General features: G+C 47.0%; 1 protein-coding gene across 4 annotated transcripts in view; it reads left to right on the forward strand.

Annotated features, from left to right (window-relative positions):
- The window catches only part of MYO7A (myosin VIIA), an 88,828-nt gene that overhangs the window by 28,235 nt on the left and 44,207 nt on the right, over nucleotides 1-16,386 (forward strand). For 3 of the 4 annotated variants that reach the window (XM_068696501.1, XM_068696548.1, XM_068696632.1), the window contains exons 3-14: nucleotides 1,996-2,109; nucleotides 3,411-3,563; nucleotides 6,161-6,178; nucleotides 9,050-9,234; nucleotides 9,771-9,892; nucleotides 11,605-11,747; nucleotides 11,837-11,950; nucleotides 13,024-13,177; nucleotides 13,706-13,782; nucleotides 14,679-14,798; nucleotides 15,519-15,661; nucleotides 15,919-16,129. In XM_068696501.1, coding sequence (XP_068552602.1) covers nucleotides 1,996-2,109; nucleotides 3,411-3,563; nucleotides 6,161-6,178; nucleotides 9,050-9,234; nucleotides 9,771-9,892; nucleotides 11,605-11,747; nucleotides 11,837-11,950; nucleotides 13,024-13,177; nucleotides 13,706-13,782; nucleotides 14,679-14,798; nucleotides 15,519-15,661; nucleotides 15,919-16,129 — 1,554 coding nt within the window. The remainder of the gene's footprint in view (nucleotides 1-1,995; nucleotides 2,110-3,410; nucleotides 3,564-6,160; nucleotides 6,179-9,049; nucleotides 9,235-9,770; nucleotides 9,893-11,604; nucleotides 11,748-11,836; nucleotides 11,951-13,023; nucleotides 13,178-13,705; nucleotides 13,783-14,678; nucleotides 14,799-15,518; nucleotides 15,662-15,918; nucleotides 16,130-16,386) is intronic. The other variant, XM_068696712.1, reaches the window with a different exon arrangement.

Raw genomic sequence — 16,386 nt, forward strand, 5'->3', positions numbered from 1 at the left:
AAATGCGTGAATCACCCTGATTTGCCCTAAAATCCCCAGTACATTTGCTGTTATTTGGGCTGATCCAAAAGTGATTGCATCAGCGGAAGGAGTGTAACTGATTTCCATGGGTTTTATATCAAATTCATTAACGTGGGGGAATGAAATAAGTCAACAGCCTTAATGAGTGATGTTATTTTTCAACATCAGGCCATCCTGAGCTTACCAGCTTAGCCCATCCCATAAGACTTGCTTTTTTTGCTTAAAACTACTTGCTTAAGTATTAAGAACTACATTTTAATGTGTTTAGAAAGAGCATTTTGAGGGAACTAGCACGCTGTGCATTAGGCAGGCAAAGCACAGGAGTTATCCTGGGCGTGGTACAGAAGCAATTTACTTTGGGGATAGCAAATATTAAAAAAAAGCAGCATTACAATTTTTGTTTTCTTGATCTAGAGCCATTTTCACACAGCTGCTGAGGTGTCAGAAGGGCTCTCCGCTGAGCGGGGACTGAGCTCCCCACCTCTTCTCTTGCTGACACCTTGATCAAGTTACCCACACTGTGCATGAATTTGCCCAGCTCTGCAGGTAGGATAAGAGCACTGAGCACTCTGAAATGCTTTCAGAGTCTTGGATCAAAGGAGCTGAGAAATAAATATTAATATAAGTTGATTTTTAATGTATCTGCACATGACACTGCATTCATGTGTGTTTTTTTTTAATCCTTTTCCACCGAGTTATAGGATGTGAGATAAGACAGCTAACAAGAAAAAGATCTGAATATTATATTTTTAATGAGTTGTGCGAAGATATTTATTACATCTCTGTAGCATGGCCTTCTGAGGAAAAGGGAACACAGACAAAGGCTCCTCAGCTACATGTAAGCAGCGTGACTTTGTTAAACAGCTTCCACGTGTGGAGCCTACTACAAAATGTCTGGGGACTCCTCGTGTGTAGCATTTCTTCGTGTGTTGGTCCCTGGGTATAGCCTTACACCCCAGTGGCATTCCCCAGTTAACATCTATCTGAAGTCCTGGAGAGTGGTGACTTGACAGAAGTGTGCTTGACCATTTTTATATCGCTCTACGTCTCCAATTCCCACTGCCCAGAGTGGGGCTGAAGGTTGTTCATCAGCCCACGGAGTCAAAACAAATCCATAAATATTCTCTCCACGGAAAAAGGTTGGTAGTGGCTGCTCACAGAGCTTATAGGAGTGCACATTCAGAGGGATCCTTCCTGCTGTTTGCTCTTCTTGTTGTTTGCAAAGATGCCTGATGATAATTTAACCAGGTAGCTCCCAGCTGGGGTTCCTCATCACGTTGGAATTAGAGGTGGAAAATAATTCCGCCTTGTTTCAGAGAATCCTGCTCAGGACTTTATTTTTGGGTTATTTCTGGTTTTGCTCTTGGACTGAGGAAAAAAGTAAATAATTCTTTAAAGCCTTTTTGCATTCGAGTAATTTAATACCCGCAGAGCTGATGAGCGGGACTGGCAGAGGTCTGTAGGATCACCAGTGACATGGAGTGGGTGGATAGGGGTTAACTGCTTGCTCCGTCTCCCAGAACAAAAACAAAGAGGTCTCAAATGAAAGAGGTGGCACGTTTGAAACTCAAAAGGACACCGATTTTCATGCTATTTGTCACTAAACTTTTCCTTTGATGTTATGGAAGCTAAAAGTTTGCAGGGCTTCAGGAAGGGACCGGCACAGTCCCAGCAGAGCAGCATCGCATGCAAGGAGCCCGCCTGCAAATTGCTGCCTCTGGGAGACCTCCAGAGGAAGAATCCCCACCTCTCCCATATTTTCTCATCCCCTTTTAGCTGGGTAAAAACCAGCACTGCTCCCACCCTGCTGCTCTACCTCACAGTGCCTGTTTGGGGAGAAGAAGTGGTGTGGTTTGCAAAGGAAGTCACTTGACTTGTAGCAATGTTTTACTTAGAAAACTTCAGCATCTTCTGTCCCAAGGGATGTTGAGCTTTCTGCAGCACCGGGTGTCACTGTCCTCTCTTTGGTTGCAGGGGGATTATGTGTGGATGGACCTCAAAACTGGCCGGGAATTCGATGTCCCCATTGGAGCGGTGGTTAAGCTGTGTGACTCTGGACAGATCCAAGTTGTGGACGACGAAGGCAATGTACGTACAAAGGGTTGTGGTTGTGCTTTTCAGCTCTATGTCTGGTGCATGCACGAGCCCCAGGTAGGATTAAAAGCATGATCTCAGGTGCTATTTGAAAGCAAAACTCAATTCGTATCTCGTTAAAGATGATAGGATTCACTCCATTAATACCAGTGGATGTTGGAACGGGGCCACAGCTTTGGAGACAGTCCCAGCTCTGAACCAAACTCCTGCCAAGGAAGACACAGGCTAAAAATAAAATAAAATGAAGTGGGGGAAGAGTTTGCAAAGGCTGGGGAGGAACAACCCATAACACCAAAAGGAGACAACACTCTGATTCAAACACAGTTAACAGATCTCATTTTGCTCATTTCCAATATTTCCAGAAATAAGAGGAAGGATGCTCATGATGAAAGTGTCATGATGGTTTTAGGAATATCCTTAGAAATCAACTGTAAAGACGAGATAACGTTGTGTTCCTCTTTCTGTGGCCGTACTGGGAGTGAAATCATGAGAAGCTTCTTGAGTATAATGATGACAGAGAGCCTCCAAAACACACATGGGTAGGGCTTTGAGAGAAACCACCTCCAGCTGTTGTTCCTCTGTTGTATCCATTCCATCCTGATCCTCTGCCAGTACAGGACGTGCCCAAAGACAATTTCTCCCTCAGTTTCCCACCTCTACCTCTGAAAGTGATTGTTATTAGAAAGGAACATCTCTATCACAAGCAGAGAGTGAACTGAGGAGGTTTCCTGTCCCTTTTCATTCTTTATCCCATGAGAGGTAACTGTGAATGCTCTCCTTCCCTTCAAGATTGGCAGAGAGAAGCTTTGGTTCAGCCGGATCCATGTGTCCAATTTGCAGTGGCTTTTGAAGCCTTTTAGAAATGTCAATCTAAATGGCATTCTGTCAATAAAAGTGCAATTTACCACTCCTGTACACCTCTCTCCAGTTTTCTAAACCATCTTTTCTCTGCTTAGCAGTATTTTGTGGCAGAGGGCTAACCAGTGATGTGGAAATGTAGTAGTGTGAAGGGATGAACAGACTGGTGTTTGTTAAAAACTCCCCTGATGCGCTGGATGCCTGCGCTGCCCTGGATTGTGTTCCTGCCAGGATGGCTGATGTCATGTGTCTCTTGCTGCTCCAGTAAACCAAAAAATGTTTTCCTTCTTCTGCTCTGAATCTTCCAAATGAGCCTCTGTCATGCCCTGTGGTCTGCGTGCTCTCCCATGTATGTTCTCCCACCTGGTCCCTCTGCCTGGGGTGGACCTTTCCTTTCTTCCCGTGACTTACCTTTCTCTGCCCTCATCCTCTTCCAGGAGCACTGGATTTCCCCGCAGAATGCCAGCCACATCAAGCCCATGCACCCCACCTCCATCCATGGGGTGGAGGACATGATCCGCCTGGGGGACCTGAACGAGGCAGGCATCCTCAGGAACCTGCTGATCCGCTACCGGGAGCATCTCATCTATGTGAGTGTCCTCCCCACATCCACCTCTTCCTCACCACCAGTCCTCCTTAGCCCTGTGGAACCCACAGGGAGGGATCCCTGATTCAGATAAGTTGGGTTTCTAGGACCAAAATGATGGAGGGCTTCTGCCTTGATGTGATGTCCTCCTGTAGAGGAGACATTGCAAGGTTTGTGGATGCCCCAGTGCAAGTTGAAGACCCCATATCTTAAGAAATGGGCAAAGTCCCTCCCACCTCCCTACGTAGCCCCTGCAGAAATTTTTGGGACACACAAGTTTATGTACACACAATAAGCAGTTTAACCCAGGCCACGTGCAGGCTGTAGTAATCCTAAAGCCTTTGGTGACCACAACTTGATGAGGTCTTGCTGTGTTCTCCCACTGAACCATTAACTCATTCAGCCCAGGTGGGTGAAGGCAGCAACTGCTGGAGGTGCAAGGGATGGAGGATGGAGGCATCCAGAAATCAAGGGGGCAGAACTGAAGAGTATGTGTGCTTGCCAGTAGCAAAGGTGCTCAAACAGCCTATACAAATATGGAAAATTTGGTATTTTTTGAGCTCCTGCTATGCCTTCAAAGGCTTTTGGGGATCTGACTTTTAAAAGGCTCTAGAGTTTACGAGATTTTCAGCCCAGAAGGAATTGTAATACAGTCTGATCTACTAGACAGCATAAACTAACAGACCATATGCATTATTTTATATATCAAGCCTGCTTGTTCTGTTTGTTGTCCAGTGCTTTTTGAAAGGATGGTTTTGGTTTAGAGCTGGGCAGTGATGGAGAACCCATCACTTTGTTATAAAGGCTGTTCCTTTATAACATAATGGCTGACCACCTCCCCCAGGCCCTGGCTCTACAAAATGTGTTATTTTTTTCTTTCATGGGTGAATTTCAGTTCTAGGGGAAGGGGACACAGCTGCTAAAAAGGCACACTTAGATACCACAGAAAAGGTTAGGTTGGAAGGGAAGCTGGGGTTTGGAGGACTACAGTCCTCCAAAGGCATGTCCAGCTTCAAAGTTTGAAGTAACCCTCATGTGGATAACTAAATTCAGGTATCCTGGATGCTACCCAGGATGTACAGATAGCCAGTAATTTGCAGGTGATTGGCTTATTGAATGAGCTTTTATTTATCCATTGAGCTTTGCCCCTTTTTCCCTTGTTTATGGGCACCCTGTGGTGACACCAAGTGGAGTTCCACAGCTCTCTCTTGCCCTGGGGAGAAATTGGGCTAATGTTGGATATTTTTTCAGTGGTGTCCCTGTGTCTCTCCTGGGGGTCCCTGTGTCATCAGGCAAGTGTCTGTTGCCTCGCTAAGTGACGAGAGGTCCCCAGATAAGATTTCACGTGTGCAGTATCAGATTGCCTGCAGATAAAACTTCCTCCTTCACACAGGCTCTGAGCTCTAAGCTATTCATGGGCTCCCCGGGGGGATTATGAACACAAATGAGCACTGGGCAGAGTGTTGTTTGGCAGAATTATTCTCTATACAAATACCTGAAAGGAGGCTGTGGGGAGCTGGGGGTCGGCCTCTGCTCACAGGGAACCAGGGCAGGAGCAGAGGGAACGGCCTCGAGTTGTGCCAGGGGAGGCTCAGGTTGGCAATGAGGAGACATTTCTGCTCAGCAAGAGCGCTCAGGCCTTGGGACGGGTTGCCCAGGGAGGTGGGGGAGTGCCCGTCCCTGGGGGTGTTCAAGGAGAGGTTGGACGTGGTGCTTGGGGACAGGGCTTGGTGGTGACATTGGTGGTAGGGGGTGGTTGGACCAGGTGATCTTGGAGGGCTTTTCCAACCTTAATGATTTTCTGATTCTATGAAATGCATCCTTGGAGAGAAGCACCTCCAAACAGCTCATTTTCACACCCAAGTCTTTTAGCAGCCATTCCTTTTCAAGATTCCTCTGTTACAATCATTCCTAGGGCCAACCAGCTCTGTGGCCTTAGCCACTTGCAGTTCCATCACAGAGGTCCCAGGTTTCCGTGCTTTGATTGCTCTACACTACTAATGACTTGGAGGGGCAGCCCATGATCCTGGGCCCCACAGAGCAGTTAATTCAATCTCAAAATCAGAGTAACACTCTCAAAATGACATAAAGCACATATAGCTTGATAGAGAGGCACATCCCTGTCTGCATGTGGGTTGTTGGAGGATCAGGAACCCAACCTTAGGTCTCATCTTAAGATTAAGAGTTGTGGAGTAAATTGGTGCCAGGCATGATAAATATTGATGGCAGTTTTGCAGAACCAAGATACTATATGGATGCCATGTGTGTAGGGATACCCAGTCCTCTGAGAAGGTGTTTTGTTTTGTTTTGGTTTTCGTTGTTTGTTTGTTTGGGTTTTGTTTTTCCCTGAGTTATAATTTGTTCTGTCTTAAAGATGTTGATGTTCAATGTGACTTTGCCTTCACTGCCTGATAGGATTGCTAAGCCTTTTGAGTGTAGGATGACTTTCACAGCAGGTCTTCTGTCCATCTTGTTTCCTCATCCCTTTAGCTTTATGGAGGGTGTGATTCTGCTCTAATAACACCTTTTTATATTTTATATAAAATAATTTTATATAATATAACTTTCCTTTTTTCTCCTCCCTCATGTTTTACTCATAAGACAAACTGCGGCGGGAGGGTAAGTACTGACTCGTGGAGCTGTCACCAGTAACCACTGCCATGCCATCCACTGGATCACTTCTTTCTGTTCCCCATCGTGGCATTCTCCTTTAATTTGCACTACCATTGCTGCTGCTTCACGAATGCACTGACAGCATCATGCCATTTGCTGCAGAGCTTGGCCCTCGTGGTGAGGTTGTGACACCTTCCCAGAGCTGGAAAGTGTGGTATTGGGTGGTTAACGCCTTAAGTGCTTCTCAGTGATGACCTCAATGTGGGAGAAATTAACTTCTGCATCAAAATGTGAAAAACTTCAATGAGGGCTTGTCCACGGCTTGGTTTTCATGCACTGGGAGAAACCATGCTGAATATTGAGGGTATTTGGTGGGAGTTTGGACTCTGAGCAAGGTTAAATCTCTTTATCTGGAGGTGAAAGCAATGCCTGCTGCTGCTTTCTTGTTGCCAAAATGCAGTAAGGTTTGGTAGAGCTTTAACCCCATAAAAATCCAGAGGAAGTCAGCCACGGCACTCTGAGTAGTGAGGGAAGCAGGCTCAGAAAGGATTTTGTTTAGGGCTACTTGCAATGTAGGTCATGCAGGCAGCAGTGCATTTGCACTGAGATGTGGTTTCTGATGTAAGTGGTCAGCAGAGCCTCTGCCTTTCGGTAGAGTTTGATTTTCCCAAGGCAGAGAGGCTTTGCTCTCACCCAACAATAGAAACCGAAGAGGTAATATTTCCTTAGAGGTGCCCTTTGGCCCCTCGTCAGCAAAGCAGACAGAGTTTTGCATGCTGTCAGCTACGAGAAGTGGGCAAACTGTGAGTATTCATCAACCAGGAATGACCTGGGACAGCAAGCAATAGCACGAGAGCTTGTGCTGACAAAGTATTTTGGAGATCACAAGGGAAGGGTCAGCGAGAGCATCCAGAAAACATTCCTGCAACTAATGGTTAACTCCTCTAATAGGCTCACCGGCTGCATTTGGGGCAAGGCAGGCCAATGTGGCTGAAACACGGGATTTCAGAGACTTTTAGAGTCCATTTTTTTGGAGAAGATGCTCCAGGAAAATTAGAAATACTCCTTAAATTAACTTGGTCATAAAATATGAAGAGGGAAATAGTCTCACAGGTCTCTCACCCAGGACTAGAAGGGAACTCAGGGGTCACTGGGGATCTTGGTGTCAAAAAAACACTCAGGAACTGAGCACAGCCCTTCGCTGAGCTTTAAGTTTACCTGCAGAAAGCTGCTCAGGGACTTCAGTAGCTTCTCCTAATATCCAGTCTATATTATTTCACAGCCAATTTCCACCTTTTGTATTTGTGACAACTGTGTCCCTGAGCTTAAAGAGTTGTTTTTTTTTTTTCCTTTCCTGCCATGTAACCTGCTATTACAGACAGGGCTATTATTTCCTCTGTGAATTTAAACCTCACCTAGGCTGAACAGAAAATTGTTAATTTTCTCTGGCGTTGGCTGCGAAGTGACAGCCTGGGAGGGCTTTCAGCATCCCTCCCATAGGACACAATTGCCACCTACTGGCTGTCTTTTAGGAAGCCACAGCTGATGGAGATGTAGATGAGTGTAGATGATGCAAAACAAGGGTTAGATGATGCAAAACAAGTTATAATCTAACCCCACTCAGGCCCTTTCCATCATGACTGAGGGGTAGATAACAGGCTATACAGGGAGCAACTCAACCTGGGGCTGCCAGGTTCTCCCCTCCCACCAGCACTGGTAGTTATTTTGCTGTCTTCTGAAGCTCGGATTTGCTTTATCCATCAGCAAGTTTGAGATATGCACAAAAAGAGGAGCAGCCAGCAGAGCATGGAGAGACAGTCTTCATGGTCCACGAGCATCCTTGCCTGAGACACTTCGGTTCTTCCTGCCAAAGGCTTATGTTTGGGTTCAGATCATGCAGCTGAAAAGTTGTGAGATGTTTTTTATGTTGGGATGATGTTGTTTTTTTCCTGGATGAGCCTTCATTCTACTGCCCTTGGTTAGCCCAAGGTGGAGACCTGTTGACTTGCTTGCTCTAGGCAACAACTTTTAGATGGATGAAGCTGGCGAAGGACATTCCAACTCTCAGCCTTGAACTTGGGATATGGCCAAACCTCCCAAAATCAGAGATTCATCTGATTTAGATGACAAAGGCCACGAGTCCTTTGGTGAGAGGCTTGAGAGAAATGTCTCCGGGAAGGGCAGAAATGAACGAGGTTCAGAGTTTTGGTGCCTGAGGACATCTTTGTTCATTTGAGTGCCACGGAGAGCACGGGATGGACAAAAGTCCATTTCAAAGATACCTCAGAAATAGCCAAGAAGGGATGTGTCAGGACTTTGTGGGCCATCCCCGTGTCTCAGGACAAGGTTTAAATTGCAGCATGGAGAGGTTCAGTAAGACAGAGATGGTAGTGGAGAATGGAAGTTTAACAAAAGGGTTTAGCTATGAATATATAAAAACAGGTTAAGCAGACCTCTGTCAGGAACAGTTTAGATCCAGCAGGTCCTGGTTTGAGGGCAGTGGTCTCCAGGCCTTTTTCATCCCTGGTTTCTCATGCAGTGCACAAGGTATGTGTGGATGTGCGCTGGCTCTGGGGATATTTTTGCAGTTACGGTTGACTTGGAACCCTGAAGCTTAACTGAGGAACATCTGAAGTATGAATTGTCTTGAATCCATTTTGTGCATGAGCAGGAATGAATATGAGCTGATTTATGTAGCTTGGGACTTCTCTTCCAGTTTTGCTCCACGCTCCACCCTGCAAGCATTTGTGACTTAAACATCACCTTTCATCCAGCTTTTTTTTTCTTTTTTACTGGCTTTCACGCTCCATCCAAGCTGCCAAAACCTCTCAGCCATGCCTCACCATCCCCATAAACCTTCATGTGCTTCTCCTCCAGACATACACCGGCTCCATACTGGTGGCAGTAAACCCCTACCAGCTCCTACCCATCTACTCACCGGAGCAGATACGCCTGTACACCAACAAGAAGATTGGGGAGATGCCACCACACATCTTTGCAATTGCTGACAACTGCTACTTCAACATGCAGCGCAACAACAAGGACCAGTGCTGCATCATAAGGTGAGCTGGTGGCTTTCCAAATGAGCCATATCCTGGGAAAGGCTGCTGGTTGGTGGGGAACAGCTCGTGAAACATAATCAGAAGTTAGAAGGAGGCATTAGATCGTCCATCCACATGTTCACAGTATTTCACAGTTGTCCTCCTAGTGCATTTTGGCAGCTCAGAACGTGTAGTAAAGCTGCCCCATGGGACCAGCCACCCGTGGACCACAGGCTCAAAGTATGGTGATTGCACCTGGAAGTGCTTCCTGACCTTCTTGGTGCTGATCTCACGATGGTATTTGCTGGAGAAACACAAACCCAAGCAAAAATTTGGCCGTGTGAATTGGAAAGTAAGTCTGTATTGTGGCTGGAAGCTGTCCTGTAGTGTGTCCTACCATTTGGATACAAACAGCCTTTGGGATGCAGGAAGCTCATCCTTAGTGGCTTGTCCTGCTTGCATTAACAAGAGGTCCAGAGACATCAGAGACAGAGAGAGGGACATCAGCAGGGATGCAGCAGGGCTTTCGCTGACCTCAGTTTCTGTTGCCTTTGAAGCGGTGAGTCTGGAGCTGGGAAAACAGAAAGCACGAAACTGATTCTGCAGTTCCTGGCAGCGATCAGTGGCCAGCACTCCTGGATTGAGCAGCAGGTCCTGGAGGCAAACCCCATCTTGGAAGGTGAGGCTTCAGATGATACAGGTATTTTTCTGAGACTAAAAAAAAATAAAAAAATAAAAAATAAAAAAAAACAGATTCAAGAAACACAAAATATGGACAAATGTAAGTCACGGTTTGTTGCATTTTGAGTTTCAAAAAGCAACAAATTTAAAAAAATCAAAAGCAACAATGCAAGCATTTATTAAATTTCATGCCTTTCCATCTGAATTTATTTTTGACAATAAAATTATCTTCTGATATGGACTTACAATTTTTGCATGAATATTTTTAACAACCATTGTTGAAAATGGAACATTTCATCTGACCTAAGATTTTTAATTTTTGATTAATTTAAAAATCAAAAAATATGTTCTTTTCCATACAAACTGGGATATTTTTTCCCAGATTTCAAAACAGAAACATGAATTTTGCCTAACTATCTGTGTAGTCAGGGATTTCAAAAACACTGATCAGCAAATACACAAAGCTCTTTTGAAAAAATCAGACCACCTCCTCCCGTGCCGGAATTACAACTGCATGCCGAGCACAGATATCACATGAATGCTTTGTTTAAATAATTAATTTGGGGTTTATTTGATCATGATCACAAAAATCTTATTCTTGTTCTTTGCTCTGGTTCAGCAGAACATGCGATTAAACTGACCAGAGCATCTCTGCCTACAGACCTTGTACTGGCAGTACACAATAGCACACCCCACCATTTCCTTCCAGGGCCAGAGAACGGCAGCAGAATGCAGAAAAAAATTAAAAAAATAAAAAAAAATAAGACAGCTCAAGAAAGAACCTGATAACAAGAATCAGCTTGTTGCCCTTAATGGGCACATCAGCAAGCTGTTCCTGTAAAGACCAGCCCCACTATTTTAATTGGATGCCTGCACATTAAATAGGTGATCTGAGCCTCCCACCATAATGCAGAATGGGTCCTTTACATTTATTCAGGCAGAGCATCATTTTCTTCCTCTCTTCCTTAAAGAACAACAGCATTTTTACTCCCCCTGCTACTCACAGCGAGCAGTGTTTGCTTGGTAAGTAGCCCCCCATAGGAATCAATGGAAATATGAAGATCCTAACAGTTTCCATGAATAATGCTGGAAGCAAGTCAGCAGCTGAGCTCTCCCTCTCCCCACTCCTCTGCAGGAGCATCCTTCAGTCCAGGCACAAACCAGGGGCTGGCATTGCAAAGCCCTGTGCTGTGTGGCAGGCACGGGGGGGGCTGAACATGTACTTTATCATGCTACGACCCAGGGGAAGAGAGCTCTTATATTTCCGATGAATCTCCAGTGCCAGTAATGGCTATAAATGCCAGGGCTATAATAATAAAATATAAATGCAAGGGCATGCTGCTCCTGCAAGCAGCCCGCACCCACACGAAGGATGGAGCTTGAAGGGTGAGGTCTCCCTCTGGAGGCTGGCTTAGTTCTGTTCCACCTGCTTGTATTTCATCGGCTGCTACCCAAATACTGGCCCTTTTTCCTCAATAAGCTCACCCAGTGCCCATGCCTCATTCTTGATGCTCCTCTCCCTATTTCTGAGGACAGCTATCTGTGGTATATCCCGTCTCTGCACGCTGAAGCTGAGTCAGATAAATGACAGGGTAAGGTGTTGAGGCTATTTTTTTGCCTCTGTTGTTCAGTTGTTTTTTCCCCAGGAAACCAGAGCCACGACCATCCTGTGTCAGGCCGTCTCTGACCCATTGCAATTCCTCCCCGCAGCTTTCGGGAACGCCAAGACGATCCGTAACGACAACTCCAGCCGGTTCGGGAAGTACATCGACATCCACTTCAACAAGCGGGGAGCCATCGAGGGGGCCAAGATCGAGCAGTACCTGCTGGAGAAGTCCCGTGTCTGCCGGCAGGTGAGCTGACAGATCTGCTCAGCATGGCCCTCACCCTTCGTGGTGACATTAGGGTCACCGAGCTAACGATGGTGGCTCTTCTCCCCCAGGCCCAGGACGAGAGGAACTACCACGTGTTTTACTGCATGCTGAGAGGAATGACGGTGGAGCAGAAGAAGAAGCTGGGTCTTGGGAAAGCCACGGATTACAACTACCTGGCGATGGTGAGAGCACAGCGGAGCAGCAGTTTGGGAGCTTATTAGCAAGGGAGGGAGAAATGTGAGGTCTTTCTCATGGAAGTTAGGACCTCGTCCTGATTAGGACCTTCCTGAGCCTTAGTCACAGGTAGGGGGATGTCTTTGTCCCACCACTGCAAACCTCAAAGGCTGACAGCAAACCCTTAGCCTGTGTAAAACATTATTTCCACTGCTCCTGTGAAATGGGACGCAGGCATGGATGGTTTGGGTGGGTTTTGCCCAAGCCACTTGCTTAGAAATAGCCTGGGTGTTAGATACAGCTCAGTGCTCTTACAGAAAAGACAAAAGGGGCTGAGCGTGTGTTTGGATGATGTGTTCTCATCAGCAGCATCCAGCCCCACTCCCTCCATACCCGTGTCACCAGCCAGCAGGACTGGTAGCAGCAGCTGTAATTAAGCCTGGCCCATCGTCAGCAAGAAATCACTGAAAACTTCCAGTGCATTTCCTTCTGGCTTTTTATCCTCACATCAAGGAGCTTTTTCTCTGATTGATTCTCTCCAGTTCTTAAAGGGGATCTATAAGAAAGAGGGAGAGAGGGTCTTTATCAGGGAGTGGAGTGATAGGACAAGGAGTAATGGTTTTAAACTATGAGAGGGCAGGTTTAATTTGGAGATAAGGAAGAAATTCTGCCCTCTGAGGGTGCTGAGGGCCTGGCTCAGGCTGCCCAGAGGAGCTGGGGGTGCCCCATAAGGCCAGGCTGGGTGAGGCTGGGGGCAGGCTGAGCTGGGGACAGGGTGCCCTCACCATGGCACGGCTTGGAGCTGGATAACCCTTAATTCCAACTCAAACCATGCTGTGGTTGTAGGCAGACACAAAGTGGCTCGGGACAGCAGGACAGTGCAGGTCACAAGGCTGAGCACCAAAGGGCAAAGCCAGACCCACAAGTTCATCATCATCTTTTGCTTAGTTATTCCTTACCCAAAACACCTGCAGAATTAGGAGGGGAATTCAGCAAAGCCCTAAGAGCTTAGGGTCACCCCGCCTGTGCCAGACACATTCAGCTTCACCCCACACACCCTGCGGCCTCCTTGCCTCCCCAGGGTAACTGCACGACCTGCGACGGCAGGGATGACAGCAAGGAGTACGCCAACATCCGCTCTGCCATGAAGGTCCTCATGTTCACCGACACGGAGAACTGGGAGATCTCCAAGCTGCTGGCTGCCATCCTGCACATGGGGAACCTGCAGTACGAAGGTGAGAGGACGAAATTCCAAGAGACATTCAAAGATACTGCTTTTTCTCCTTATTTTCCATGGGGAGAAGGAGCCAAGCTTAGGGGCTGTATCCATCCCTCCTGCCGTGATGCTGGGCTAAGGGAGGTTGAATAGGGTCAGGGGACGTTCAGTAGAGCCAGGAGAGACTAATGGGGCATTTGAGAAGGGTCTGGGTGATCAGATAGCTCTTTGTAAAGGTACCAGACCTCTATGTCATCAGAAGTGACGTGGTGATATAAAGGCCTCTCTGGAAAACAGAAGCCTAAAGCACTTACATGCTAGAAATATTTCACCCCATAAGTCATTTAGGGTGGCCCGCAGAGCAGAATGCAGGTCCTTTGCAGCCAGCAGCCACACAAACTTCTTCTTTCTGATGGCCAGATTTTGCCTGGCCACCAGGAGGAGGCAACGAAGGCAGGAGGCTGAGGAACCCTTTCTCTCAGCCCACAAGCATGCCACAGAGCTGCCTCCCTTGCTGACTGCTTTCCCCATCCCTCTCTCCCCCCAGCCCGGACCTACGATAACCTGGATGCCTGCGAGGTCGTCCAGTCGGCGTCGCTGATCACCGCGGCATCGTTGCTGGAGGTCAGTGGCTCTGTGGTGTTGGTGTCCCCTTTTTGGCTTATCCCCACACTCCCAGGGTTGGGACAAGGCTTGGAAAGCCTCACCTGAGGCAGGCACTCTGCCCTGCCAGCTGCAGGAGTCTTAAAAGCCCTGGCTAAGCCATACTTGGCCCTGCGCTGGTAGCATGAAGGTGGTCGTCTCCCTCTGAGCTTCCCTTCACACCAGTGGAGAGGAACTGTTGCTTTGATGGCACATCATCCTAAAAAGGATGTCCAAAATAGTTTAGTCCCTAAAACAGCCTGTATCTCTTGCTGATGTAAAGGAAGCTCATTACAGCAGCTGAGACAGGCGTTCAGTTCTCTGTGTGCATCAGGTGAGGTGAGATGTCCCTCACCCAAACCGCCATGGAGTGGCTGGAGCTCTCTTCAGTGTCCTCCCCAGCATGGGACAGGGCTTCCCAGGGACACCAGCTTGCCACCATGGGCTCTGTTGATCCCAGAGTCTTACCCTAGCCATCTGCAAGCTGTTTTCTTGGACTTTATGAGCTGGGTGTTTCCCTGGCCTGACCTCAAGAGCACAAAAAGGGGTCACCAGGATGCAAAGCTACATGGTGCTGGTGGGCTTTGCAGGCTTTGCTTTTTCATCTCCGCTCCCCATACCTCATTAACTTCTTTCACTAAGCCAGAAGAACACTTCCCATAGTAAAACACTGCACAAACATATATTAATTAGTCTCTCTGAAAGTGCCTGTGACATCACTTAATTTCCCTGTACAGCTAAGTAAAGCCACTTAACCTCCAGCCCTGGGGGTCTGTGCATTTTTTTTCCAGCCACTCGTGCCAAGACTACTAGCCCAGGCTGGTGTGAGGGTCTCGTGTTATAATATCAGCAAGTTTTTTTGGTGGTGCCTTTGCCAGGTTGACCCTCAGGACGTGATGAACTGCCTCACCAGCCGGACGATAATCACCAGGGGCGAGACCGTGTCTACCCCTCTAAGCATGGAACAAGCCCTGGATGTGAGGGACGCTTTTGTAAAGGTAAACCTTAGGGCATTGCCTTCTGTCCCTGTTGATGTGATGAAGAGATCTGCCAGTTTTGAGACCAGAGCATCCACTGCATGGGAAAACTGTCTCACATGGGGTCTGTGTGAGCTAAAATCACCAGGTGGCCTTAAATCTGTGTTGGCTCTGAGATGTGCAAAGAGCTGAGATGGAAGGAATCTATAAAACCTGGTTCTCAGAGGATTTGCCGTCAGGACTTGAGACTGTCCATACTCAAAGGTGACCTGTCAAAGGAGCCAGCATCATAAAATGACCATGCCCCAGCTTCTGGAAGATGTTCCAGCTTGAGCTCCATAATTAGGTCCTCATCAATCAGAGCAGCTCTTCCAACACTGCAACACCCACACCTGAATTTCAGGATTTGGGCGTTTTTACAGAAGTGGAATTATACCAATAAATAAAGCAGGGTAATAAGGTTTAGAGGAAGCACATAGGGAAGAATCTAATTTGGGGATTTTGCTTTGGGTTGTCTTTAATCTAGGCTTTCAGGTCCATTGTCCTTCATGTACATAGTGCCTCAAGCAGCTTCAAACCAAACCAAGAGTCTGGCATAGCTGTCCTTTTGGTCAGCGTGTGTCCCTGGGGGCAGTCCAGTGCTTTAGGGGGGTCTGTGCCACTGTGGGTGAAGCGCTGCTGTACACTAGCAGGACAAACTGCTAACCTGTCTCAATGAGCTCCATCTCTGGGACATTGCAGGGAATTTATGGGCGGCTTTTCGTGTGGATCGTGGAGAAGATCAACGCCGCGATTTACAGACCTCCTTCCCAGGAACTCAAAAGTGTCAGGAGATCCATCGGCCTCCTTGATATCTTTGGCTTTGAGAACTTCACTGTGAACAGGTATGGAGTCTGTGAAGCAGAACTATGTCTTAACCCTCCTTTACCACCCTAAGCTCACCCCTATACACGTATAATTTCTGTGACATTGTTTTTGGGGAGAAAAACAGATTAGCTGGACCACTGTGGTAATTTTTAGCCTATAACCACCTTACTGAACAGTTGACAAAGTCTGAGGACATTGCTTCAAGCATAGAGTGTTGGAGAAAGATAGATTTTGGTGGATCTAAACCGACCTTTCCTTGTCCTTCCTTCCACAGTTTTGAGCAGCTTTGCATCAACTTTGCGAATGAAAACCTGCAGCAGTTTTTCGTGCGCCACGTCTTCAAACTAGAGCAGGAAGAGTACAACCTGGAGAACATCAACTGGCAGCACATCGAGTTCACTGATAACCAGGATGCCTTGGACATGATTGCCATCAAGCCCATGAACATCATCTCCCTCATTGATGAGGAGAGCAAGTTCCCCAAGGTGTGTTTTGGGCGCTGCCCTCTTTCCAGTGACTCCCCTGTTTTTACCCTCTTTACATTTGCAGGTTGCACCCCTATGAGAGGTCTGATCAGCCCCAAATCAGCAGCCAAGGAAAATGTAACACACATTTGATATAACACACATTCATCTGTTGGTTACCCATTCGTAGCTCCTATTACTCCATCAGTACCACAGTCAAGCTTAAAAGAAATCAGAATTTCTGATGGAATAATACACCTATAAGGGGCTCTAGAACA

This window comes from Anas acuta, chromosome 1 (genome assembly GCF_963932015.1).
Source record: "Anas acuta chromosome 1, bAnaAcu1.1, whole genome shotgun sequence".
In the NCBI taxonomy this organism is placed as follows: domain Eukaryota; kingdom Metazoa; phylum Chordata; class Aves; order Anseriformes; family Anatidae; genus Anas; species Anas acuta.